This window comes from Myotis yumanensis, unplaced genomic scaffold (genome assembly GCF_028538775.1).
Source record: "Myotis yumanensis isolate MYYU_CA2020_CCGP unplaced genomic scaffold, mMyoYum1.0.hap1 SCAF_15, whole genome shotgun sequence".
Taxonomy (NCBI): Eukaryota; Metazoa; Chordata; class Mammalia; order Chiroptera; family Vespertilionidae; genus Myotis; species Myotis yumanensis.
In genome coordinates this window covers 53834514-53859941 of record NW_027223766.1, presented here as the reverse complement: position 1 = coordinate 53859941, position 25428 = coordinate 53834514, and the positions used below count along the sequence as shown (strand labels likewise).

General features: G+C 68.0%; 2 protein-coding genes across 2 annotated transcripts; both read left to right on the top strand.

Annotated features, from left to right (window-relative positions):
• The first annotated feature begins 469 nt into the window (after positions 1-469).
• EPPK1 (epiplakin 1) lies at positions 470-14319 on the top strand. The gene has a single exon (XM_070392522.1). The coding sequence runs from the start codon at positions 480-482 to the stop codon at positions 13728-13730; it is 13251 nt and encodes a 4416-aa protein (XP_070248623.1). The 5' UTR covers positions 470-479; the 3' UTR covers positions 13731-14319.
• Positions 14320-15292: 973 nt separating this feature from the next.
• On the top strand, positions 15293-22738 carry NRBP2 (nuclear receptor binding protein 2). Its single transcript, XM_070392521.1, has 18 exons — positions 15293-15624; positions 15996-16118; positions 16190-16291; positions 16389-16478; positions 16666-16706; positions 16790-16884; positions 16989-17012; positions 17083-17166; positions 17242-17297; positions 17384-17479; positions 18827-18959; positions 19083-19185; positions 19299-19349; positions 19424-19559; positions 20391-20444; positions 20560-20623; positions 20759-20814; positions 20908-22738. Exons 1-18 carry the CDS (start codon positions 15502-15504, stop codon positions 20971-20973), a joined length of 1497 nt encoding a protein of 498 aa, XP_070248622.1. The 5' UTR covers positions 15293-15501; the 3' UTR covers positions 20974-22738.
• Positions 22739-25428: the final 2690 nt, after the last annotated feature.

The following is a 25428-nucleotide window of genomic DNA, read 5'->3' as shown; positions in this document are numbered from 1 at the left end:
TTGGGGGGTCAGAGGGTGGAGGAGGGGATGTGGGGTGTGGTGCTGCGGCCAGCAGGAAGCTGGAGGGAGGGTGTGAGTTTGTAGGTCTCTGGGGGAAGGATGAGTCGGGAGCTGGTGTCCGTGAACAGGGTGGTGAGGCCCGAGGCAGGCACACGGGCCCAGCACCCCCCGGGCATGGGGTGGGGGGAGGGTGCTGGGCTGGAGGGAGGCCTGAGCGTGTCCATGGGAGGGAGCAGAGGCGTCGCTGGGGTCTCCGTGCCCTGGTCCCTCCTGGGCCGGCCCGGGGATGGAGGGACTCACCTGGGTGCTGACCCCGTCCCCTGGAGGGCACCCAGACTCGGGGATTGGCCCCCGATTGCTCCCGGGTGACCTTGCCCCCCTGGGCCTTCCAGGGCCCCTCACGGACCCTTCCACCCTCCGCAGGGAGCAGACACAGCGGATCCCGGCGAGCGGAGCGAGGCCTGCAGCCAGCCGGCACCATGAACGGCGACGCTTTTCCTGACGTCCTGGCCTCCAGCGGCCCTGAGCCGGCCACGGTCCCCAAGACCATCAAGGCCGTGCCGGAAGCCGGCTCTCCCCCTGGGCCCCAGGCCAGGAGCGTGGCCGGGGTGTTGGTGGAGGCCTCTGGCCGGGCCCTGAGCCTCTACGCGGCCATGAAGCAGGGCCTGCTGCCCGCCGGGCTCGGGCTGGCTCTGCTGGAGGCCCAGGCGGCCACCGGGGGCCTCGTGGACCCCGCGCAGGGCCAGCTGCTGCCCGTGTCGGTGGCCCTGCAGCGGGGCCTGGTGGGCCTGGAGCTGCGGGAGAAGCTGCTGGCGGCCGAGCGGGCGGTCACCGGCTACGCTGACCCCTACGGGGGCGAGAAGCTGCCCCTCTTCCAGGCCATTGGGAAGGAGGTGGTGGACCGGGCCCTGGGGTGGGGCTGGCTGGAGGCCCAGCTGGCCACAGGCGGCCTGATAGACCCCTCCCGGGGTGTGCGGGTGGCCCTGGAGCTGGCCTGCCAGCAGGGCCTCCTGGACCGGGAGACGCAGCGCGGCCTGGCGGAGCGCGCGCCGGGCTTCCTGGACCCCAACACTCTGGAGCGGCTGAGCTACCGCGAGCTGCTGGGCAGGTGCGTGCCGGCCCCCGGCACCGGGCTGGCCCTGCTGCCGCTCAAGACCACCTTCCGCACGCTGAGCGGGGCGGCCAGCTTGGCGGAGCTGCTGGAGGCGGGGGTCCTGGACAAGGAGACGGCCCGGGGCCTGCAGGAGGGCCGGCTGGCGGTGCCGGACGTGAGCGCGCGCCCCCAGGTGCAGCGCTGCCTGCAGGGCACCGGGGCTGTGGCGGGCGTCGTCCTGCTGCCCGCCGGCCGCAAGAAGAGCTTCTTCCAGGCCGTGGCCGAGCACCTGCTCCCGCTGGGCGCCGCGCTGCCGCTGCTCGAGGCCCAGGCCGCCACCGGCACGCTGGTGGATCCGGCCACGGGCCAGCGGCTGTGCGTGGACGAGGCGGTCCGGGCGGGCCTGGTGGGCCCCGAGCTGCACGGGCAGCTCCTGGAGGCCGAGCAGGCGGTGGCGGGGTTCCCCGACCCCTTCAGCGGCTCCCGCCTCCCCCTCTTCCAGGCCATGAAGAAGGGGCTGGTGGACAAGCCCCTGGCGCTGCGGCTGCTGGACGCGCAGCTGGCCACGGGCGGGCTGGTGTGTCCGGCCCGCAGGCTGCGGCTGCCCCTGGAAGCCGCCCTGCGCTTCGCCTGCCTGGACGAGGAGACGCAGCAGCAGCTGTCACGGGCCGCGGGCTTCTCGGACCCGGGCACGCAGGAGAGCCTCAGCTACGGGCAGCTGCTGGCCCGCTGCCTCACCGACCCCGAGACCGGGCTGGCCTTCCTGCCCCTCCCTGGGGAGGCCCCTGGGGAGGAGCCACAGGGACTCCCGTTCATCGAGCACAGCACCCAGGAGGCCCTGAGTGCAGCCACCACCACCGTCTCCGCAGGCAAGTTCCAGGGCCGGCCCGTGTCGCTGTGGGAGCTGCTCTTCGCCGAGGCCGTGCCCGCGGGGCAGAGGGCAGCGCTGGCCCAGCAGCACCGGGCGGGGGCCCTGTCGGTGGAGGAGCTGGCCACGGTGCTGAGGACCACCCTGGAGCAGGCCGCATCCGCGGCCAAGATCACCTTCTCGGGGCTGCGGGTCCCCGTGACCCCGGGAGAGCTGCTGAAGGCGGAGATCATCTGCCCGGAGGTGTACGAGCAGCTGGAACGCGGGCAGACCACGGCCCAGCACGTGGGCAGCCTGGACTCCGTGCAGCGGTACCTGCAGGGCACGGGCTGCATCGCCGGCCTGCTGCTGCCCGGCTCCCAGGAGCGGCTCAGCATCGACGAGGCGCAGAGGAAGGGGCTGCTCAGGCCGGGCACGGCCCTCATCCTGCTGGAGGCGCAGGCCGCCACCGGCTTCGTCATCGACCCCAAGGAGAACAAGCGGTACTCGGTGCAGGAGGCGCTGAGGGCCGGCGTCATCGGGCCCAGCGTGTTCGCCAAGCTGCTGTCGGCCGAGCGGGCGGTCACCGGCTACACCGACCCCTACACCGGGCAGCAGATCTCCCTCTTCCAGGCCATGAAGAAGGACCTGATCGTGCGGGACCACGGCATCCGCCTGCTGGAGGCCCAGATCGCCACGGGCGGCATCATCGACCCCGTGCACAGCCACCGCGTGCCCGTGGAGGTGGCCTACAAGAACGGCTACTTCGACGAGGAGATGAACCACGTCCTGGCGGACCCCAGCGACGACACCAAGGGCTTCTTCGACCCCAACACGCACGAGAACCTCACCTACATGCAGCTGCTGGAGCGCTGCGTGCGCGACCCCGAGACCGGCCTGTACCTGCTGCCGCTCAGCAGTGCCCAGCCCCAGCTGGCGGACGTGGCCACCCGGCGGGCCTTCCAGAACCTGCTGCTGCCGGGGAAGTACGGGCGGTTCCGGGGGCGGCGGGTGTCGGCGTGGGAGCTGCTCAACTCCGAGTGCTTCAGTGAGGCCCGGCGGCGGCAGCTCCTGCACCGCTTCCGGCGGCGCGAGGTCTCCCTGGAGCAGGTGGCCCAGCTGCTGCAGAGGGAGGCGGCCAGGTGTGCGGACGTCACGCTGCCCGCCCTGCGGGGCCGGGCCACCGCCTACCAGCTGCTGGAGGCCCAGATCATCGACCAGGAGCTCCTGGACCGGCTGCTGGCGGGGACGCTCAGCCCCGAGGCCCTGCTCCGCGTGGACCGCGTCCGCACGTACCTGCGCGGCTCGGGCGCCGTGGGCGGGGTGCTGCTGCCGGCCTCCAACCGGAGGCTCAGCCTCTACCAGGCCATGAAGCAGCAGCTGCTGCGGCCGGGCCTGGCCCTGGCCCTGCTGGAGGCCCAGGCGGCCACCGGAGCCCTGATAGACCCCGACAGCCAGGAGGCCCTGTCGGTGGAGGAGGCCGTGCGCAGGGAGCTGGTGGGGCCGGAGCTGTACGCCCGGCTGCGACGGGCCGAGGGCGCCCTGACCGGCTTCCGAGACCCCTTTTCCGAGGAGCGGGTGTCCCTGTTCCAGGCCATGAAGAAGGGCCTCGTCCGGGAGGAGCAGGCCGCCCGCCTCCTGGAGGCCCAGGTGGCCACGGGAGGGGTCATCGACCCCACCGGCCACTACCACCTCCCCCTGCCCGTGGCCGCCGAGCGTGGCTGCATCGACCAGGAGATGGAGGCGGCCTTGTCCAGCTCCCCGGACACCTTCCCCGCGCCGGACGGCCGGGGCCGCACCAGCTACGCCCGGCTCCTGGGCCAGTGTCTGAAGGATGAGGCTTCCGGCCTCTACCTGCTGCCCGTGCAGGAAGGGGTGCCCGCCGGCCCCTCCGACCAGCAGCTGCGGGAGACCCTGCAGGCCACGCCGGGCGCGGAGGACGGCTCGTCCCTCTGGGAGCTGCTGGCCTCCTGCCACTTCACGGAGGAGCAGCGGCGGGACTACCTGGAGGACGTGCAGGTGGGCAAGACCACGGTGCCGCAGCTGCAGGCCGCCGTGCAGGGCTGGGTGCAGGGGGCCAAGCTCCTGGCCCGGGCCCGGGTCACCGTGCCCGGCCCTCGGGGCGAGGTCCCCGCGGTCTGGCTGCTGGACGCGGGCGTCATCACTCAGGAGACCCTGGCGGCGCTGACCCAGGGCGCACGGTCGCCCGCCGAGGTGGCCGAGGAGCCCACAGTGAAGGCCTGCCTGTGCGGCACGGGCGCCGTGGCCGGCGTGCTGCTCCAGCCCTCAGGGACCAAGGCCAGCATCGCCCAGGCCGTGCAGGACGGCCTGCTGCCCCCCGGCCTGGGGCAGAGCCTGCTGGAGGCCCAGGCCGCCTGCGGCTCCCTCGTGGACCCCCTGACCAACCAGAGGCTGTCCGTGGAAGCCGCCGTCAAGGCCGGGCTGGTGAGCGGGGCGCTGAGCGAGCAGCTCAGGCAGGCGGAGCGGGCGGCGGCCGGCTACACCGACCCCCTCTCCGGGAGCCCCCTCTCACTGTGGCAGGCCATGGAGAAGGGGCTCGTGCCCCGGCGGGAGGGCCTGCCCCTCCTGCAGGCCCAGCTGGCCACGGGGGGCGCCGTGGACCCCGCCCACGGGGCGCACCTTCCCCCGGCGGCGGCCTGCAGGCTGGGCCTCCTGGACGAGCAGACGCTCCAGGCGCTGACCGGGACGGACGAGGACAGCAAGTTCTTCTTCGACCCCAGCAGGCGGGACCGGGTGACCTACCAGCAGCTGAGGGAGCGCTGTGTCCAGGACGCGGACACCGGCCTGTGGCTGCTGCCCCTCCCCCAGGGCGTGGCCCTGGAGGTGGACAACCACACGGCCGTGGCCCTCAGGGCCATGAAGGTGCTCGTCGGGGCCGGGAGGTTCAAGGGGCTCACCGTTTCGCTCTGGGACCTGCTGCACTCGGAGTACGTGGGCGACCAGAAGCGGCGGGAGCTGGCGGCGCTCTGCCAGTCGGGGCGGGCCACGGCCCTGCGGCAGGTGGTGCAGGCCCTCACCGCCCTGGTCGAGGCCTCGGAGACCAAGCCCGCGCAGGCCGTCTTCCGGGGGCTGCGCAAGCAGGTGTCGGCCGGCGACCTGTTCCGGTCCCACGTGATCGACAAGAAGACCCTGGACGAGCTGAACCAGGGCACCAGGACGGTGCAGGAGGTGACCGCCATGGACAGCGTGCGGACCTTCCTGGAGGGAGGCAACTTCATCGCCGGCGTCCTGGTCCAGGCCACGCAGAAGCGGATGGGCATCACGGAGGCCCTGGACAAGGGCCTCCTGCGGCCGGGCACGGCCCTGGTGCTGCTGGAGGCCCAGGCGGCCACCGGCTTCCTCATCGACCCCACGGAGAACCGGAAGCTGACCGTGGAGGAGGCCTTCGGGGCGGGGATGTTCGGCAAGGAAACCTACCAGAAGCTGCTGTCGGCCGAGCGGGCGGTCACCGGCTACACCGACCCCTACACCGGGGAGCAGATCTCCCTCTTCCAGGCCATGAAGAAGGACCTGATCGTGCGGGACCACGGCATCCGCCTGCTGGAGGCCCAGATCGCCACGGGCGGCATCATCGACCCCGTGCACAGCCACCGCGTGCCCGTGGAGGTGGCCTACCAGCGCGGCTACTTCGACGAGGAGATGAACCGCGTCCTGGCCGACCCCAGCGACGACACCAAGGGCTTCTTCGACCCCAACACGCACGAGAACCTCACGTACCTGCAGCTGCTGGAGCGCTGCGTGCGCGACCCCGAGACCGGCCTGTACCTGCTGCAAATCGTTAAGAAAGGGGAGACGTACGCGTATGTGGACGAGGCCACCAGGCGGGCTCTGCGGGCGCAGACCATGACCCTGCGCGTGGGCCGGTTCGCCGGGCGGACCGTCTCCGTCTGGGACCTGCTGTCGTCGCAGTACTTCTCGGAGGCGCGGCGGCGGGAGCTGGCCCAGCAGTGGCAGGCCCGGGCCCTGAACCTGCAGCAGCTGCTGGGCCTCATCACGGCCGTCGTGGAGGAGACAGAGAAGCAACACCAGGCGGTCAGGGTGGCCGGGATCGGCGGGGAGGTGACCGCCGCAGAGTTGTTCAACGCCGGCGTCATCGACAAAAAGACGCTGGACTCACGGCCCGGGGCCCAGGCCCTCCTGGGGCTGCCGAACGTGAAGGTCGCCCTGCAGGGCAGCGGCTGCATCGCGGGGGTGACTGTCCCCTCCACGCAGGAGGTGCTGAGCCTCTACGAGGCCAGCGCGAGGGGCCTCGTCCCCACAGGGTTCGCGGCCCTGCTGCTGGAGGCCCAGGCGGCCACAGGCTACCTGCTGGACCCCCGCGGCCACCGGAGGCTCTCGGTGGACGAGGCCGTGGCCGCCGGCCTGGTGGGCGAGGAGCTTCGGGAAAGGCTCCTGGACGCCGAGAAGGCCGCCAAAGGCTACGTGGACCCAGACACGGGGGACACGGTCCCGCTGTGCCAGGCCATGGACAGGAAGCTGGTCAAGCGGGAGGAGGCGCTCCGGCTGCTGGAAGTGCAGGTGGCCACGGGCGGGGTCGTCGACCCGCGGCACCACCTCCGGCTCCCGCTGGACACGGCCTACGAGCGTGGCTGTCTGCGACGAGACACCTACCCCCTCGTGTCTGATCAGAAGCACATGAACAGGAGGTTCGTGGACCCCAACACCCACGAGAAGGTGACGTACCAGGAGCTTCAGGGGCGAAGCCGCCAGGAAGAGGGGACGGGCTGGGCTCTGTTCCCCGTGACCCGCGACGAGAAGGACAGCACACACATCGACGAGGCCACGAGGAAGGCCCTGGAGGTCGAGCGGGTGGACGTCCCGGTGGGCAGGTACCGCGGACAGCGGCCGTCCGTGTGGGAGCTGCTGAACTCCGAGTATGTCACGGAGGAGAAGAAGCTGGAGTTGGTGGGAAAATACAAGCGAGACACGGCCAAGGCGCTGGACACGGTGGTGAACAAGATCTTCGTGATGATCGACGAGAAGGAGAAGAGCGCGAAGCAGCTGTGGTTCCGGGGCATCCGGAGGCACATCACGGCCAAAGAGCTCTGCCGGGCGGCCATCATCACCCAGGAAACACTGCAGCAGCTGGAGGCGGGACACAGCAGCGTGGAGGACGTGGGGCAGGACGCCAGCGTGAGGCGCTACCTGGAGGGCAGCAGCTGCATCGCGGGGGTGCTGGTGCCCACCAGGAAGGAGCCCGGGAAGCGGGAGAAGATGAGCGTCTACCAGGCCATGTGGAAGGGCCACCTGCGGCCGGGCACGGCCCTGGTGCTGCTGGAGGCCCAGGCGGCCACCGGCTTCCTCATCGACCCCGTGGGCAACCGGCGGCTGTCCGTGGACGAGGCCGTGGCCGCGGACCTGGTGGGCGGCGAGATCCGGGACAAGCTGCTGTCGGCCGAGCGGGCGGTCACCGGCTACACCGACCCCTACACCGGGGAGCAGATCTCCCTCTTCCAGGCCATGAAGAAGGACCTGATCGTGCGGGACCACGGCATCCGCCTGCTGGAGGCCCAGATCGCCACGGGCGGCATCATCGACCCCGTGCACAGCCACCGTGTGCCCGTGGAGGTGGCCTACAAGAACGGCTACTTCGACGAGGAGATGAACCGTGTCCTGGCCGACCCCAGCGACGACACCAAGGGCTTCTTCGACCCCAACACGCACGAGAACCTCACGTACCTGCAGCTGCTGCGTCGCTGCGTGCGCGACCCCGACACGGGGCTCTACCTGCTGCAGCTGGCCGGCCAGGACTCCGTCGTGCGCCAGCTCAGCGAGGAGCTGCGCCGCGCCCTGCAGGACGTCCGCGTGACGCTGCCCCTGGGCGCAGGCGGCACCCCTGGCCTGGACGTCTCGGTCTGGGAGCTGCTCTTCTACCGGGAGGTGTCCGAGAGCCTGCGGCAGGACCTGCTGGTCAAGTACCGGGCGGGCACGCTGACCGCGCAGGAGCTGGGCGCCTCGCTCACCTCGCTGCTGGCCGGCGCCCAGGAAGGGAGCCCGCACCCGGCCCCGGCCAACCCTCAGCGGGCCCTGAGCGCGGTCACCATGGAGGTGAAGGTGGGCCGCCTGCGGGGGCCGGCCGTGCCCGTGTGGGACGTGCTGGAGTCGGACTACGTGAGCGCCGGCAGCAGGGAGCAGCTGCTGGCCCAGTTCCGCTCGGGGAGGCTGGGCCTGCCCGCGCTGACCCGCCGGCTGACCACCATCATCGAGGCGGCCGAGGGGGCCCAGGGCACCGAGCACCTGCAGGAGCCCAGCCCCCCGGGGCGTGGTGACCCCCAGGCCGCCAGGCGCCTCCAGGAGCAGGCTCTGCGGGCGGCCACCATGGAGGTGCACGCCGGGCGATTCCAAGGGCAGCCGGTGTCCGTGTGGGACGTCCTCTCCTCCTCCTACCTGAGCCAGGCCCGCCGGGAAGAGCTGCTGGCCCAGCACGCGGCCGGCACCCTGGCCCTGCCGGGCCTCGTGGCCATCCTCACCCAGGTCGTCGAGGAGACGGAGCAACGGCTCAGCAAGATGTCCTTCCCGGGCCTGAGGCGCCAGGTGACCGCGTCCCAGCTGGGCGTCTCCAGGGTGCTGGACCCCGAGACCCTGCAGGGCCTGGCCCAGGGCACCAAGAGCCCCCAGGAGGTGATGGAGATGGACTCAGTCAAGCGCTACCTGGAGGGCACCAGCTGCATCGCGGGGGTGCTGGTGCCCGCCAGGGACAAGCCCGGGAAGCGGGAGAAGATGAGCGTCTACCAGGCCATGTGGAAGGGCCACCTGCGGCCGGGCACGGCCCTGGTGCTGCTGGAGGCCCAGGCGGCCACCGGCTTCCTCATCGACCCCGTGGGCAACCGGCGGCTGTCCGTGGACGAGGCCGTGGCCGCGGACCTGGTGGGCGGCGAGATCCGGGACAAGCTGCTGTCGGCCGAGCGGGCGGTCACCGGCTACACCGACCCCTACACCGGGGAGCAGATCTCCCTCTTCCAGGCCATGAAGAAGGACCTGATCGTGCGGGACCACGGCATCCGCCTGCTGGAGGCCCAGATCGCCACGGGCGGCATCATCGACCCCGTGCACAGCCACCGCGTGCCCGTGGAGGTGGCCTACAAGAACGGCTACTTCGACGAGGAGATGAACCGCGTCCTGGCCGACCCCAGCGACGACACCAAGGGCTTCTTCGACCCCAACACGCACGAGAACCTCACGTACCTGCAGCTGCTGCGTCGCTGCGTGCGCGACCCCGACACGGGACTCTACATGCTGCCGCTGGCCGGCCAGGACTCCGTCGTGCGCCAGCTCAGCGAGGAGCTGCGCCGCGCCCTTCACGATGTCCGCGTGACGCTGCCCCCGGGCGCGGGCGGCACCCCTGGCCTGGACGTCTCGGTCTGGGAGCTGCTCTTCTACCGGGAGGTGTCCGAGAGCCTGCGGCAGGACCTGCTGGTCAAGTACCGGGCGGGCACGCTGACCGCGCAGGAGCTGGGCGCCTCGCTCACCTCGCTGCTGGCCGGCGCCCAGGAAGGGAGCCCGCACCCGGCCCCGGCCAACCCTCAGCGGGCCCTGAGTGCGGTCACCATGGAGGTGAAGGTGGGCCGCCTGCGGGGGCCGGCCGTGCCCGTGTGGGACGTGCTGGAGTCGGACTACGTGAGCGCCGGCAGCAGGGAGCAGCTGCTGGCCCAGTTCCGCTCGGGGAGGCTGGGCCTGCCCGCGCTGACCCGCCGGCTGACCACCATCATCGAGGCGGCCGAGGGGGCCCAGGGCACCGAGCACCTGCAGGAGCCCAGCCCCCCGGGGCGTGGTGACCCCCAGGCCGCCAGGCGCCTCCAGGAGCAGGCTCTGCGGGCGGCCACCATGGAGGTGCACGCCGGGCGATTCCAAGGGCAGCCGGTGTCCGTGTGGGACGTCCTCTCCTCCTCCTACCTGAGCCAGGCCCGCCGGGAAGAGCTGCTGGCCCAGCACGCAGCCGGCACCCTGGCCCTGCCGGGCCTCGTGGCCATCCTCACCCAGGTCGTCGAGGAGACGGAGCAACGGCTCAGCAAGATGTCCTTCCCGGGCCTGAGGCGCCAGGTGACCGCGTCCCAGCTGGGCGTCTCCAGGGTGCTGGACCCCGAGACCCTGCAGGGCCTGGCCCAGGGCACCAAGAGCCCCCAGGAGGTGATGGAGATGGACTCAGTCAAGCGCTACCTGGAGGGCACCAGCTGCATCGCGGGGGTGCTGGTGCCCGCCAGGGACAAGCCCGGGAAGCGGGAGAAGATGAGCGTCTACCAGGCCATGTGGAAGGGCCACCTGCGGCCGGGCACAGCCCTGGTGCTGCTGGAGGCCCAGGCGGCCACCGGCTTCCTCATCGACCCCGTGGGCAACCGGCGGCTGTCCGTGGACGAGGCCGTGGCCGCGGACCTGGTGGGCGGCGAGATCCGGGACAAGCTGCTGTCGGCCGAGCGGGCGGTCACCGGCTACACCGACCCCTACACCGGGCAGCAGATCTCCCTCTTCCAGGCCATGAAGAAGGACCTGATCGTGCGGGACCACGGCATCCGCCTGCTGGAGGCCCAGATCGCCACGGGCGGCATCATCGACCCCGTGCACAGCCACCGCGTGCCCGTGGAGGTGGCCTACAAGAACGGCTACTTCGACGAGGAGATGAACCGCGTCCTGGCCGACCCCAGCGACGACACCAAGGGCTTCTTCGACCCCAACACGCACGAGAACCTCACGTACCTGCAGCTGCTGCGTCGCTGCGTGCGCGACCCCGACACGGGACTCTACATGCTGCCGCTGGCCGGCCAGGACTCCGTCGTGCGCCAGCTCAGCGAGGAGCTGCGCCGCGCCCTTCACGATGTCCGCGTGACGCTGCCCCCGGGCGCGGGCGGCACCCCTGGCCTGGACGTCTCGGTCTGGGAGCTGCTCTTCTACCGGGAGGTGTCCGAGAGCCTGCGGCAGGACCTGCTGGTCAAGTACCGGGCGGGCACGCTGACCGCGCAGGAGCTGGGCGCCTCGCTCACCTCGCTGCTGGCCGGCGCCCAGGAAGGGAGCCCGCACCCGGCCCCGGCCGACCCTCAGCGGGCCCTGAGCGCGGTCACCATGGAGGTGAAGGTGGGCCGCCTGCGGGGGCCGGCCGTGCCCGTGTGGGACGTGCTGGAGTCGGACTACGTGAGCGCCGGCAGCAGGGAGCAGCTGCTGGCCCAGTTCCGCTCGGGGAGGCTGGGCCTGCCCGCGCTGACCCGCCGGCTGACCACCATCATCGAGGAGGCCGAGGGGGCCCAGGGCACCGAGCACCTGCAGGAGCCCAGCCCCCCGGGGCGTGGTGACCCCCAGGCAGCCAGGCGCCTCCAGGAGCAGGCTCTGCGGGCGGCCACCATGGAGGTGCACGCCGGGCGATTCCAAGGGCAGCCGGTGTCCGTGTGGGACGTCCTCTCCTCCTCCTACCTGAGCCAGGCCCGCCGGGAAGAGCTGCTGGCCCAGCACGCGGCCGGCACCCTGGCCCTGCCGGGCCTCGTGGCCATCCTCACCCAGGTCGTCGAGGAGACGGAGCAACGGCTCAGCAAGATGTCCTTCCCGGGCCTGAGGCGCCAGGTGACCGCGTCCCAGCTGGGCGTCTCCAGGGTGCTGGACCCCGAGACCCTGCAGGGCCTGGCCCAGGGCACCAAGAGCCCCCAGGAGGTGATGGAGATGGACTCGGTCAAGCGCTACCTGGAGGGCACCAGCTGCATCGCGGGGGTGCTGGTGCCCGCCAGGGACAAGCCCGGGAAGCGGGAGAAGATGAGCGTCTACCAGGCCATGTGGAAGGGCCACCTGCGGCCGGGCACGGCCCTGGTGCTGCTGGAGGCCCAGGCGGCCACCGGCTTCCTCATCGACCCCGTGGGCAACCGGCGGCTGTCCGTGGACGAGGCCGTGGCCGCGGACCTGGTGGGCGGCGAGATCCGGGACAAGCTGCTGTCGGCCGAGCGGGCGGTCACCGGCTACACCGACCCCTACACCGGGCAGCAGATCTCCCTCTTCCAGGCCATGAAGAAGGACCTGATCGTGCGGGACCACGGCATCCGCCTGCTGGAGGCCCAGATCGCCACGGGCGGCATCATCGACCCCGTGCACAGCCACCGCGTGCCCGTGGAGGTGGCCTACAAGAACGGCTACTTCGACGAGGAGATGAACCGCGTCCTGGCCGACCCCAGCGACGACACCAAGGGCTTCTTCGACCCCAACACGCACGAGAACCTCACGTACCTGCAGCTGCTGCGTCGCTGCGTGCGCGACCCCGACACGGGACTCTACATGCTGCCGCTGGCCGGCCAGGACTCCGTCGTGCGCCAGCTCAGCGAGGAGCTGCGCCGCGCCCTTCACGATGTCCGCGTGACGCTGCCCCCGGGCGCGGGCGGCACCCCTGGCCTGGACGTCTCGGTCTGGGAGCTGCTCTTCTACCGGGAGGTGTCCGAGAGCCTGCGGCAGGACCTGCTGGTCAAGTACCGGGCGGGCACGCTGACCGCGCAGGAGCTGGGCGCCTCGCTCACCTCGCTGCTGGCCGGCGCCCAGGAAGGGAGCCCGCACCCGGCCCCGGCCAACCCTCAGCGGGCCCTGAGTGCGGTCACCATGGAGGTGAAGGTGGGCCGCCTGCGGGGGCCGGCCGTGCCCGTGTGGGACGTGCTGGAGTCGGACTACGTGAGCGCCGGCAGCAGGGAGCAGCTGCTGGCCCAGTTCCGCTCGGGGAGGCTGGGCCTGCCCGCGCTGACCCGCCGGCTGACCACCATCATCGAGGCGGCCGAGGGGGCCCAGGGCACCGAGCACCTGCAGGAGCCCAGCCCCCCGGGGCGTGGTGACCCCCAGGCCGCCAGGCGCCTCCAGGAGCAGGCTCTGCGGGCGGCCACCATGGAGGTGCACGCCGGGCGATTCCAAGGGCAGCCGGTGTCCGTGTGGGACGTCCTCTCCTCCTCCTACCTGAGCCAGGCCCGCCGGGAAGAGCTGCTGGCCCAGCACGCAGCCGGCACCCTGGCCCTGCCGGGCCTCGTGGCCATCCTCACCCAGGTCGTCGAGGAGACGGAGCAACGGCTCAGCAAGATGTCCTTCCCGGGCCTGAGGCGCCAGGTGACCGCGTCCCAGCTGGGCGTCTCCAGGGTGCTGGACCCCGAGACCCTGCAGGGCCTGGCCCAGGGCACCAAGAGCCCCCAGGAGGTGATGGAGATGGACTCAGTCAAGCGCTACCTGGAGGGCACCAGCTGCATCGCGGGGGTGCTGGTGCCCGCCAGGGACAAGCCCGGGAGGCGGGAGAAGATGAGCGTCTACCAGGCCATGTGGAAGGGCCACCTGCGGCCGGGCACGGCCCTGGTGCTGCTGGAGGCCCAGGCGGCCACCGGCTTCCTCATCGACCCCGTGGGCAACCGGCGGCTGTCCGTGGACGAGGCCGTGGCCGCGGACCTGGTGGGCGGCGAGATCCGGGACAAGCTGCTGTCGGCCGAGCGGGCGGTCACCGGCTACATCGACCCCTACACCGGGGAGCAGATCTCCCTCTTCCAGGCCATGAAGAAGGAGCTGATCGTGCGGGAACACGGCATCCGCCTGCTGGAGGCCCAGATCGCCACGGGCGGCATCATCGACCCCGTGCACAGCCACCGCGTGCCCGTGGAGGTGGCCTACCAGCGCGGCTACTTCGACGAGGAGATGAACCGTGTCCTGGCCGACCCCAGCGACGACACCAAGGGCTTCTTCGACCCCAACACGCACGAGAACCTCTCGTACCTGCAGCTGCTGCAGAAGGCCACTCTTGACCCTGAAACTGGCCTGTTACTTCTTTCTCTGTCTTGAGGGTGAATGGACTTTTTATGTGGTGGAATGTTAACTCTCAAATATATCTTACTCTTCAAGATTTGAAAATATTCTTTAATGAGGTTTCACTTCGTTTTTAAAATGTGTACATTTTTGATTTAATAGAGAGAGGAGAGTGATAGCGAGATAGAAACATGGATGAGAGAGAAACATCGGTCGGCTGCGTCCAGCAAGCCCCCTACTGGGGCTGGAGTGGGCAAGCCTGGCATCGAACCCGGGACCTCTTGGTTCCTGGGCCGTTGCTCAACCACGGAGCCAATGGCTGGGCGGCTCAGTGTTTACATGTATCTGGTAACATCGTTCCCTTCCCATGGCCTCCAGTGGTCCGTGTTTTTCCTTTGAATCCAGAGCAGGCCTGTCCCTGGCCGTGTTCATCCTGGCCAGCCGTGGTCCCCCTTGTGCTTTTGTTTTTATTTCTGGGACTATTGGCGGGTGGCCATCTTATAGGCTCTGCTTCGCTTGGAACAAAGGACTTTTTCTTCCTCCTGGGACCTCAGCCTGTCACACTGCGGTGTCTGCCTCACTGTGTGTTTTCTGGTTGTTATTAAAGCCTGTCTTTCCGTTCGAAGCCAGTGTGCCTTTTGTGTGCTAATCCACCCATCCGTTCCTCTCACTTTGGGGTCCACCTGCAGCGCCAGGGAGCGCACAGGGAACGCGACTCCTCCCCGCATTCCTGTGGGAGAGCGGGCCTCCCGCCCGGGTCCCAGATCCAGGTCCAGATCCAGGTCCCAGGCTCCGCCCCCCTCCCCCCAAGATCCCAGGGGAGCAAGTCGGGCGAGCAGGCTGCCTCCACTGTGGGTCCAGCCGAGGGGGAAGCCCGGAGGCCACCGCGGTCCCGGGCTGTTTGTGACGGGGGTGCGGTGGGCAGGGGGAGAACGCGAGGCTCTAAGAGCTGGGCTGGGTCGGCCCCAGGACCCCGAGCCTGGCCGTCCGCTGGCTGCAGCGCCCAGGGAAGCGGGGAGGGACGCGGCTCCGCCCCGCCTCCTCCAGAGAGGCGTGGGGGCGGGGCCTCGAGTGGGCTTTTCCGGGGCGGGGCCGAAGGCGCGGGTGGGTGTGGCCTAGGCAGGGCGGGCCCGAGCAGTAAGGCGGCCCGAGGGGCGAGGCATTAGCCAGGTGGGCGGGGCAGGACTTTCTAGGGGGCGGGGCTTAGCACGCGATGGACAGGTGGGGGGAGTCGAGGAGGGGTCTCAGGCGAGACAGGGCCTTCTGTGGGGCGGGGCTTAAGGGTGGGCGTCTGGCCGGGAGGCGGAATGCAGGGATCGGTGCCGCCTGCGCCGGGGCGTGGCCTTGTTCTGTGGGGCGGGGCCTTGGTGGGACGGACCAACATGGGGCGGAGCTTCACGTGGGCGGGGCTCAGGATTGGGCTGCGGGGCAGGGTTGCGGGGCCGGCCTTAGCCGCGGATGGACGGCCCTGGCCCGGGGCGCGGCCTCGCGTGGGGCGGGGCCTGCGGTCGGGCGTGGCTCCCGGGCGGGGCTGCGGGCGCCGACGGGCGGGGCCTGCTCGCGCGCTGCGCGGGCTCAGCCGCCCGCGGGGAGCTCCACTCGGGATCCGGTCCGAGGAGGCGGCTCCGGCCGGGCGGGCAGGCTCCGCCCTCCGGGTCGCGCGCCCGCTCCGCTCCATTCCCAGAGCCTGGGTCGTGGCTCCCAGCAGTGGCGGCTCCGCTCCGGGCTCGGCTCTGTGCGCGGGGCCTGGGCGGGCGGGCGGCGGCGGCGGATCGCTGGTCGGGCGGCGGCCTGGGCCCGCCGAGCCATGGCGGCTCCCGAGCCTGCGCCCAGGCGGGGCCGGGATCGGGAGCGGGAGGAGGAGAGCGAAGACGAGAGCGACATCCTGGAAGAGAGCCCGTGCGGCCGCTGGCAGAAGCGGCGGGAGCAGGTGGGCGCCACCGGGACGGGTCGGGGGGTCGCTGGGGGAGCAGGAGACCCGAGACCTCTCCGCAGGCTCGAGGGAGCGACCCCGTTCGTGCACCCCTTTGGCCTGGGCCCGCGCCCTGGAGAGGAACCCCGATCCCTAAGGGCCAGCCTAGCAGAGCCAGTTCCCCAGGCCCCTGGGACCAGCCACCAGCCTCCGGGACATGCTCGGCGCCCTGAACCTGCTCCAAACCCCTCAGCCCCGCCCCTGGGTGCCCTCAGCTCCCCCCCTCCCCCCCAGCGGGCCAGACCTGCCTCCGGGCTGGGCCGTGGGAAGGGTGTGAGCAGAGACCCAGCCCCGCCGCCTCCCCGACACCCCCCCACCCCCACCCCCAGGTGAACCAGGGCAACATGCCGGGCGTGCAGAGCACCTTCCTGGCCATGGACACGGAGGAGGGCGTGGAGGTGGTGTGGAACGAGCTGCGCTTCAGCGACAGGAAGGCCTTCTCTGCCCACGAGGTGAGGCCTGTGGCGTCCCCCGCACCCCACCGCTTGTGGCCACCTCGTGACCGCTCCCCCACGCCTCCCAGGAGAAGATCCAGACCATGTTTGAGCAGCTGGTGCTGGTGGACCACCCCAACATCGTGAAGCTGCACAAGTACTGGCTGGACGCCTCCGAGGCCCGCGCGAGGGTGAGCGGCCGGCGGGCGCGGGCGCGGTGCGGCGGGTGGGGCGTCCGTGGGCACCGGCGCCCGCAGCTGGCGGAGCCCGATACCGTCCGCCCGGCAGGTTATCTTCATCACGGAGTACGTGTCGTCGGGCAGCCTCAAGCAGTTCCTCAAGAAGACCAAGAAGAACCACAAGGCCATGAACGCGCGGGTATGGGGAGCCGGGAGCGGGCGGGGCTGGCAGCAGGGACCGGGTGGGGTCGGGACGCGCGCGGGGAGAGGGGCGGCTTGGGGGCAGGAACGGGGTTGAGCCGGGGCAGGGGTCGCGGTGGGAGCACTGCAGGCCCAGCCGCCTCTCCCCGCCCGTCCGACCCACGGATGCGCCCGCCCGCCGCCAGGCCTGGAAGCGCTGGTGCACGCAGATCCTGTCGGCGCTCAGGTGAGGCTGGGCCGCCCGCGCCCCTGCCCCGCCCGCGCTCCTCCCCGCGCCTCCTGACCCGCTCTCCGCTTCCCCGCCGGCAGCTTCCTGCACGCCTGCAGCCCCCCCATCATCCACGGGAACCTGACGAGCGACACCATCTTCATCCAGCACAACGGCCTCATCAAGATCGGCTCCGGTGCGGGCAGGTCGGGGCGGAGCGGGGACCTGCGGGGCCGAGGGCCCGGACGCCCGCAGCCCCACCCCGCTGACCCCGCTCTTTCTCCCCCGCGCCCCGCGCAGTGTGGCACCGCATCTTCTCCAACGGTGCGTGGGGGCCCTCGGGGATGGAGGGCCGCGGAGAGGGCCGGTCTGCTCATCTCCGCGCCCCTCCTAGCGCTCCCCGACGACCTCCGAAGCCCCATCCGCGCGGAGCGGGAGGAACTGCGGAACCTGCACTTCTTCCCCCCGGAGTACGGAGGTGAGTCCGCCCCGGGAGGCCGCCCGCCCCGCAGCCGCCGCCCCGCAGCCGCCTGACACGCTGTCCCGCTCTCAGAGGTTGCTGACCGCACCGCCGTGGACATCTTCTCCTTTGGGATGTGCGCGCTGGAGGTACGGCCATGGCCGCCTGGCCTCCGCCCAGCTGCCCGCCCCGTCTTCCCTGGCGCCCCGCCCCGCCTGACCAGCCCTGCCCTCAGATGGCTGTGCTGGAGATCCAGGCCAACGGGGACACCCGGGTCACCGAGGAGGCCATCGCGCGGGCCAGGCACTCGCTGAGCGACCCCAACATGCGGGTAAGCAGTGCTCCCGCCCCCCAAGGGGGACTGGGGCCAGGTTTGGGGCAGGCCTGGGGGCCCGGGGCCCACCCACCAGGAGGGCCTTACCTGAGTGGGTGTTGAGTTCCAGGCCTGAAGGCTCTAAGGGCATATCTTTTTTTTTCTTTTTTAAAATATATTTTTATTGCCCTAGCCGGTTTGGCTCGGTGGATAGAGCATCGGCCTGCAGACTGAAAGGTCCCAGGTTCGATTCCGGTCAGGGGCATGTACCTTGATTGCGGGCACATCACCAGCGGGGGGTGTGCAGGAGGCAGCTGATCGATGTTTCTAACTCTCTGTTTCTCTCCCTTCCTCTCTGTAAACAATCAATAAAATATATTTAAAAATATATATATATATTTATTGATCTCGGAGAGGAAGGGAGAGAGAGATAGAAACATCAACAATGAGAGAGAATCATGGACCGCTGTCTCCTGCACGCCCCCCACTGGGGATCAAGCCCACAACCTGGGCAAGTGCCCTGACCTGGAATTGAACCTTGAACTGTGACCTCCCGGTTCATAGGTCCACGGCTCAACCACTGAGCCACTATGGCCGGGCCGGCCTCCTTTTTTTTTTTAAGGGCACATCGTAAGGTCAGGGAAACCAGAGACATAGTGGGTGAGTACTGTGGTGAAGCCCATTTTATAGATAGAGAAACTGAGGCTCAGAGAGGCTCCAGAGTGAGCAGTAGACCCAGTGTTTGCACCTGGTCTGCCTGGCTCCACATTCTTGCCTTTAAGCCTTCGTGTGGGCAGCTGGGTGGGCAGACGGAGCCTGGGATGGAGCTTCACCCACAGCCTCTCTAACCGGCGTCTGGGAATCTGGCTGAAGCACACGGCCTCTGGGGATGGGAGAGGGGAGCCATGGGGCCTGGATGGGGCTGGTGGGGAGGTGGAGCCAAGACAGACAAGAGAGGCAGGCAGTGCAAGGCGTGGATGGGGGGCAGGGACCTGTCAAGGTCATCTCCAGAAGGCGGGCTGGCTACGGTGGGTGGGTTCCTGCAAGGCCATGTGACTGGGGGGGAGGGGCGGTGCTGATCTGCCCGCCTCCTGCAGACTTCCTCTGTGAATCCCTCCCGGCCCCCCACCCTCACCCCCACCAGGTTTTTGTGAGTTTGAGGGAGTTAGGGATCCAGGGCCTGGCTGTCCTGCTTATAGGATCAGGTCCTGGCGGCTAGCAGGATGCCTCCCCCTGTGCACATCATGAAGGCTCCAGGGGGGTGGACCCTTGCGGTCTGGGGGCCTCAGGGCCTCCTCTCCTCACACTGTGGGGCCAGAGCAGAGAAACTCCATGCATGTGGCCTCTTCTCTCCCCCCGCCACAGGAGTTCATCCTCTCCTGCCTGGCGCGGGACCCCGCCCACAGGCCCTCTGCCCACAACCTGCTCTTCCACCGCGTGCTGTTCGAGGTGCACTCGCTGAAACTCCTGGCCGCTCACTGCTTCATCCAGCACCAGTGTGAGGGGGGAGGGGGAGGAGGGAGGGGGGAGGAGGGTCAGGGCGGGGGCGGGGGGGACGAGGAAGGGCGCCTGCAGGACCCTGGCTCCAGCTCTGTCCCCTGAGTGCTCCTCTGGCCTGCAGACCTCATGCCTGAGAACGTGGTGGAGGAGAAGACCAAGTCCATGGACATGCACGCGGTGCTGGCCGAGATCTGCCGGCCCCCCCGGCCCCCCCTGCAGTGGCGGTGAGCGGCCGCTGCCCCGGGCCTTGCTTTTCCATCTGGCTGGCCCTGCTCCGTCCTGCCCCCAGGCCAGGCACTGGCCAGCCGCCCTCATGTGCTTCTCACGCCCGTGCCAGGTACTCGGAGGTCTCCTGCATGGAGCTGGACAAATTCCTAGAGGACGTCAGGTGAGAGCTGGCGTGAGGCGGGGGGCGGGCGGCTGCCAGGCCCGAGCCCCCAGTCATCCCCGCTGTGTCCCCAGAAACGGGATCTACCCTCTGATGAACTTTGCTGCTGCTCGGCCCCTGGGGCTGCCCCGCGTCCTAGCCCCGCCCCCAGAGGAGGCCCAGAAGGCCAAGACCCCCACACCCGAGCCCTTTGACTCAGAGACCAGAAAGGTGAGCCCCCACCCTGCTGGGCACTGCCAGGCGGGTGCCCTGCACGTAGCTGGGCCTGGAGGGTCCCCAACCCCACTCTCCACACTGCTGGAAACCAGGGCCGGGCCGACCCCGCTGGGGAGTTGGGGGTGTTAAGAGAAGCTGGGGTACCCCCTTTCCCAGAAACTCCTTGCCCCTACAGACACCCCTCTCCCACCCCTTGCTGCCTGTGTCCTAAGAGCTGCCCCTGCTCCAGGAGCCCTTGTCAGGGAATCTCACCTGCCCCCGCCCCTCTGATCCACCCCCTTGGCTTGCTGACTCCCTGACATTCGTGTCCTGGTGCCCCCACAGCCCCCCTCCGCATCATGTTTTCCCGGCCCCTCCTCCTGCCTGGCTCCCTCCCTGCTTCCATGTCCACAACCCCTGGTTCCAGAGCCTCTGGCTTTGCCCTTGTGGGTATCTCCATGGTCACTGCCCTGCTCCAGGCACCTCTGTTCCCTACCTGGATGCCCCCCCTGCCCCCCTCCCCGCTGGCCTCCTTCCTCTTGGCTCCCCTCCACACCGCAGCCAGAATTCATGTCCCAACAGCCAGCGCTGCACCAGAGACCGTGGGGCCCTCAGCGGGGCCTGGTGCTGCTGGTTTCCTGTGCTCCCGACCTCTGCTTGCCCAGCCCCCTCTGCCCAGCTGTTCCCTGCACCTGTGCAAACCCTCTCGCACCCTCGTGAGCGGTGCGTCCAGTCCCGGCCCAGGCCTCTCTGTCCCTCCGGGCCCCTTGGAGGTGCATCCGCTCTTGCTCCTCAGTTGCTGAGTCTGAGCCTTCGTGGGTGACCTTGGGCCCCCACCGCCCCCAGGTGATCCAGATGCAGTGTAACCTGGAGAGGAGCGAGGACAAGGCACGCTGGCATGTGAGCGGGGCGGGGGTGCGGGGCCCAGGCTGGGGGGGGAGCTGGGAGTGGGGGGCCCAGGCTGGGGGGCGGGGCGGGGGCGGGCCAGAGCCGACCTTGCCTCCCGCCTCCCCAGCTCACGCTGCTGCTCGTGCTGGAGGACCGGCTGCACCGGCAGCTCACTTACGACCTGCTCCCAAGTAAGTGGACATGCCCGCCATGTGGCCAGGACCCGCCCCGCCACGCCCCTCCCCTCCTGCAGTGGCCGGAGCAGCCACTGCCCCTGCTTTTCCTGTGCCCCTGACCTTACACCTGCCCCCTCGGCCTCTGCACAGCGGACAGCGCCCAGGACCTGGCAGCAGAGCTGGTGCACTATGGCTTCCTGCACGAGGTGCGGGCCGCTTGGCCAGGTGGGGACGGGTGGGGAGGGGAGGGGAGGGGAGGTGGAGGCGCCCGTCCCCTACGCCGACCTCCCGCCCTGCAGGACGACCGGACCAAGCTGGCCTCCTTCCTGGAAAGCACCTTCCTCAAGTACCGCGGAGCCCAGTGACGCACAGGGAAGCGGGCGCCAGGCCTGGGACCAGGGGCTGAGGACCAGCGGCCTGGACGAGGGCCCTCCCTCCGCCGGGCAGCTGCTGAGAGACCCTGGACGTCGGGGGGGGGGGGGGGGGGGGGGGGCGGGGGCGTGATGAGGCCACGCCCATTCCTGGAACCAGGATCCCCTCACCCCACCTGCCTCCCCAGCTCACCATTCCTTCCCATGTCCCCCCTGTGCTGGCCAGGAGTCTCACCCCACCCTCCAAGCTGTGGGTCAGTGGCAAGGGTGCCCTTGAGGGGGGCACCACAGACCCACAGGGAGCGCCCACCTCCAGTCAATGGCCCGGCACCTGCAGCATCGGGCAGGGTGCAGGGCCGCCAGCTGGTGGGAGGAGCAGCCAGAGACACCCAGCCCGCAGCACCACGTGGCTCTTGCGCCCCATCCCGCCTCCAGCGCAACCGCTCTGGAACCCTCTCTGAGCTTGCACGGCTCTGAGGCCGGGCCCTGCAGCCCCTCCAAAGGGCTCTTTTCTCTCCCACCTTCCCTGGCCTAGAGGGGCCAGGTCAGACTCCTCCCCTGCTCCTCACGGTGCCTCCTTCAAACTCACCCCCCAGGGGCCTCCCCCACCCCCATCCTGCCCACCACCACCACCCCCATTGCCCTGGACTGGCTACTCTCGGGCCCCCTCCTCTGTTCTCAGATGTAGACACTCTGACCATTTACACTGCATGCGTACACGTACACGTAGTGCATTCAGGGTTCCTTTTAGGCGTTTCAGAGGCCAACCCGGGGAAGCTCCCACTGACCAGGTGCCTGTTGCTGCCACAAGAATCACCCAGATTTCATGGCTACAGCCCACCCAGGTGGTTCTGTTTCTATATGTCAGACGTCTGGCCCAGGCCTCGCCCGGCCACAGCCCAGGCGCCCCCAGACCACGTCTTCCTGGAGGTTCCCGGGAGGATCCGGGTTCTCTTCCCTCAGGTTGGGATTTGGCTTGCGGGGCGAGGCATGGCACGCACTGGGCGCTGGGCAAGCATTCCTTTCCTCGCAGCGGCAGGGCCAAGGCCCCGTGCTGGGCTGGCTGTGAACTGCAGGCCGAGCTCAGCTTCCAGAGGCTGCCACATTCCTTGGCTCGTGGCCCCAGCCTCCACCTTCAAAGCCAGAAACAGCGGCCAAGTCTTTCTCGTGAACCACCTGTCTGGTTTCTGCAGCCAGAAAAGCTCCATGTAATTAGGCTGAGTCCCCCTGGATAGTCTCCCCATCTCCAGGTCCTGCCGTGGGAAGGAGCATCCACAGGGGCCGGGGATTAGGGCACGGACATCTTTGGGGGGAGGGGAGAGTCATTCCACCTGCCACGTCGCCGGAACCAAAGCCCAAGACAAAACCAACCAAGGCACATCCAAGACGTGAGCAGATACGGTGGCTCTCGAGTCATTAACATTTCACTCCACAAAACTATCTGAATTCTCACACCTTTCACCCTGAAATTACAAATCTAAAATCACTTACATGCCTAGTTGGAAACCCTGATGCTAAGCTGTTGGATCCACATCATCTTAAACAGTTTGATGTCAAAGGAGTAACAGATTGTACCAGCGATTAAACCGGACGCGGAACTCCCCTTACTGCCACTGCGTCGTTTAATCCAGCCTATGTTGAGGTTTTCGTTTTAACGTTTATCAAAGTTATACACATATTATTTTAAAAAGTAAAGTGGTTTTTTAGGCGAATAATAAACAATAAACGTGGTCTCCGACCCTGATCCTTTCCAAGTTCACTCGTAGCTGTATCTCCTGTCATTGAAAATCCAGGTCCCACAAAACCACAGGCCTTTTGACGGCGTTTGTGTGGTGTTTACATTAGGTGTCCCCTGACCCACTGCCATCCCCGAGTGAAGAGTATTCTTACAGCTTCATCACCACAGGCCCCGGCAGAGAACAAGGTGTCCCGGGGTTATATTTGCTTCTTGCACAACTTTTGGTTTCCCCTGGAGCTAATAATTGCCTCTCCGGTTTGTTTACTTGGTTTCTGTGCATGTCTCAATCCACCCTTACATCCTCCTGCAGGAGGGGGGCCTTCCCTCAATTTGGGGGACCCCTTACCTAAGTGCCTACTCGGCCTCACCTCCGGCTGGAGCCCCACCCGGCCCACTTCACCCCAGGCTGCTTGTCCTTGGGCGTCGGCGGGCGGGCGCAGCTGCCAGCAGGGCCTGCTCCTGCCCTGGCTCCTGGCGCTCCCCCGGCCTCTGGATCCCCAGCTTCCTCCGCCCGTTTGCACTGTTCAGGGAAGAACATCCTCCCGGTTTCCCGAGAGGGTGCACCAGAAGTGGGGGGTCTTGGCCTGTTCCCATGGGACTCACTGGGCGTCAGGGTGGCCAGGTACAAAGGCTGGCGAGGTTGAGCCATTTCTTCCCAAGACATGGAAGGTATATTTTCTTCTGGCCCCAGAACTCGGTGCCTTCCTGACTTCTGACCCTTTGCTTATTCGCTCTCTATCCTCGCTCTCTCTCTCCTCGCTCTCTCCTCACTCTCTCTCTCTCCTTGCTCTCTCTCCTCGCTCTCTCTCCATATCCCCTTTTCCCGTGCTCTGGGAGTTCCCAGCCATATGCCTTGACGTAGCCTCTTCCATCGTGTCCAGAGATCCCAACCTTTCAATTCCAGAAAATATTTATTCATTTCTCCCCTCTCCCTAGTGTCTGGAACTCTTGTCATGTAGATGTTGGGCTTGTCTTTTGAGAGGCACGAGAGGTGGTGGTCGGGGTCGGGGAGCTGTTCCTCTGCGTCCTGCTCCGGGACGTTGGTCTGTGCTTCGCTGCCTCCTCTGCAAACACGGGGTCACAGTGCCCGCTCCAGGGCTGCTGCACGGGTCCCACGAGGTGAGGGTGTCATGAGGACAGCGCTCAGCCACAAGCCTCTGACTGCTGCATTACATACCCATTTCACAGGGAGCTGCCATCAGCGTGTGGGTGCTTGTGGCTCCCCGAGGCTCCCCGCCCCCCAGTATGGAGGCCTAGGTGTCTGGCCTGGTCTAAACTCTGGACAGTACTGACCAGCATGGTAATGATCGCATTTTCTGTTTTCGAGCTGCCTAGTTTGTTGTTATGCATTCTGGAAGATTTCAGCTTTAACTATTTTTATTGATTTCAGAGAGGAAAGGAAAGGAGAGAGAGAGAGAGAGAGAGAGAGGGAGAGAAATATCAATGATGGGAGAGAATCATGGATCGGCTGCCTCCTGCACGCCCCACACTGGGGATCGAGCCCACAACCGGGACATGTGCCCTGACCCGGAATGGAACCGTGCCTGCCTGGTGCATGGGTCGATGCTCCACCACAGCCGCGCCGGCCGGCTGGGCTCAGCTGTATCTTTCAACCCTTCTATTGAACTGTTGGCTTTCCTCTCGCGTTTCATTTGTAAGCTCTCTTTCTCATTTGCTGAATGTCCTTCTTTATAGCCTCTTGTTGTTTCTGGATGCAACACCCTCTCAGTATCTCTGCGGATGTAATTTTAGCTTTTCTTCTTCTTGCTTTATTGTCTCTGTTCCTCCTGAGTCCCTTTTCCTTCGTCTTTTTCCTCTCCCTCGGGTGTTGGTGATCCTGGGCTGCCCGGTTGCATTTACGAGGGAGACATTCTGAGCTGAGACCATGTATCTAGCCAGGTCACTCCCCTGGGCACCCCCGCCCCCCAGCTGTCAATCTTTTCTCCTGAGCTGGGAGCTGATGCAGAGGGGCTCTCCTCTCTGAGGACCCGCGTGGCACCTGGTGGGAAGGGCAGGGGTCTCACTCACTCCCCCACTTCCACAGCAGGGCCTGCCCCTGGCCAGCCCAGAGCTCCTCGTGCTCCTGCTGAGCTCAGAGCTCGTACTCCTGCTGAGAGGGACAGAGGTCGGGGCCACCTCCTTCACCCACTGCGCTGTCACACAGGACGCCTTGGACACACTGTAGTCCCCCCAACCCACCCACTGCCCACTGTCCCCCAGCTCCACAAGACCCGCCTCCTGTCTTCATGGGTTCCCGCCTTTGTCGAATGCGACCCCCATCCTTTCAGAGGGGAGGAAGATGCGGAAGTATCCGCCACGTTGAACTAGCCGCTGCCTCTGTTTCATGCTGAACTCTCCCAGGGCTGAGAAGGGGAAGAAGCTGTTGTGTCAGGGAGGCTGAAGCTGCTGGGCTCGCAGCCATGGTTTCTTTAGTTAGAGTCTTGGTACTGGTGCTGCACGTGGCAAAAGGCCTGGGCAGCTCCAGGGAGGGAGGGGCGCCTTGGGCCTTTAACAGTCAGCGGAGGGACTAAGGAATCTGGGTGCATGCGGGGGAGGGGGGGGGCTGCACATCACTGAGCTTACAACGCCATCGCCATCGCGGTAAGATGCATTCTGAGCGCCATCGCGGTAAGATGCATTCTGAGCGGGAGCTCACGGTTGGATTCCCCGTCAGGGCATGTGCCCAGTTGCAGGCTCCATCCCCAGTGGGG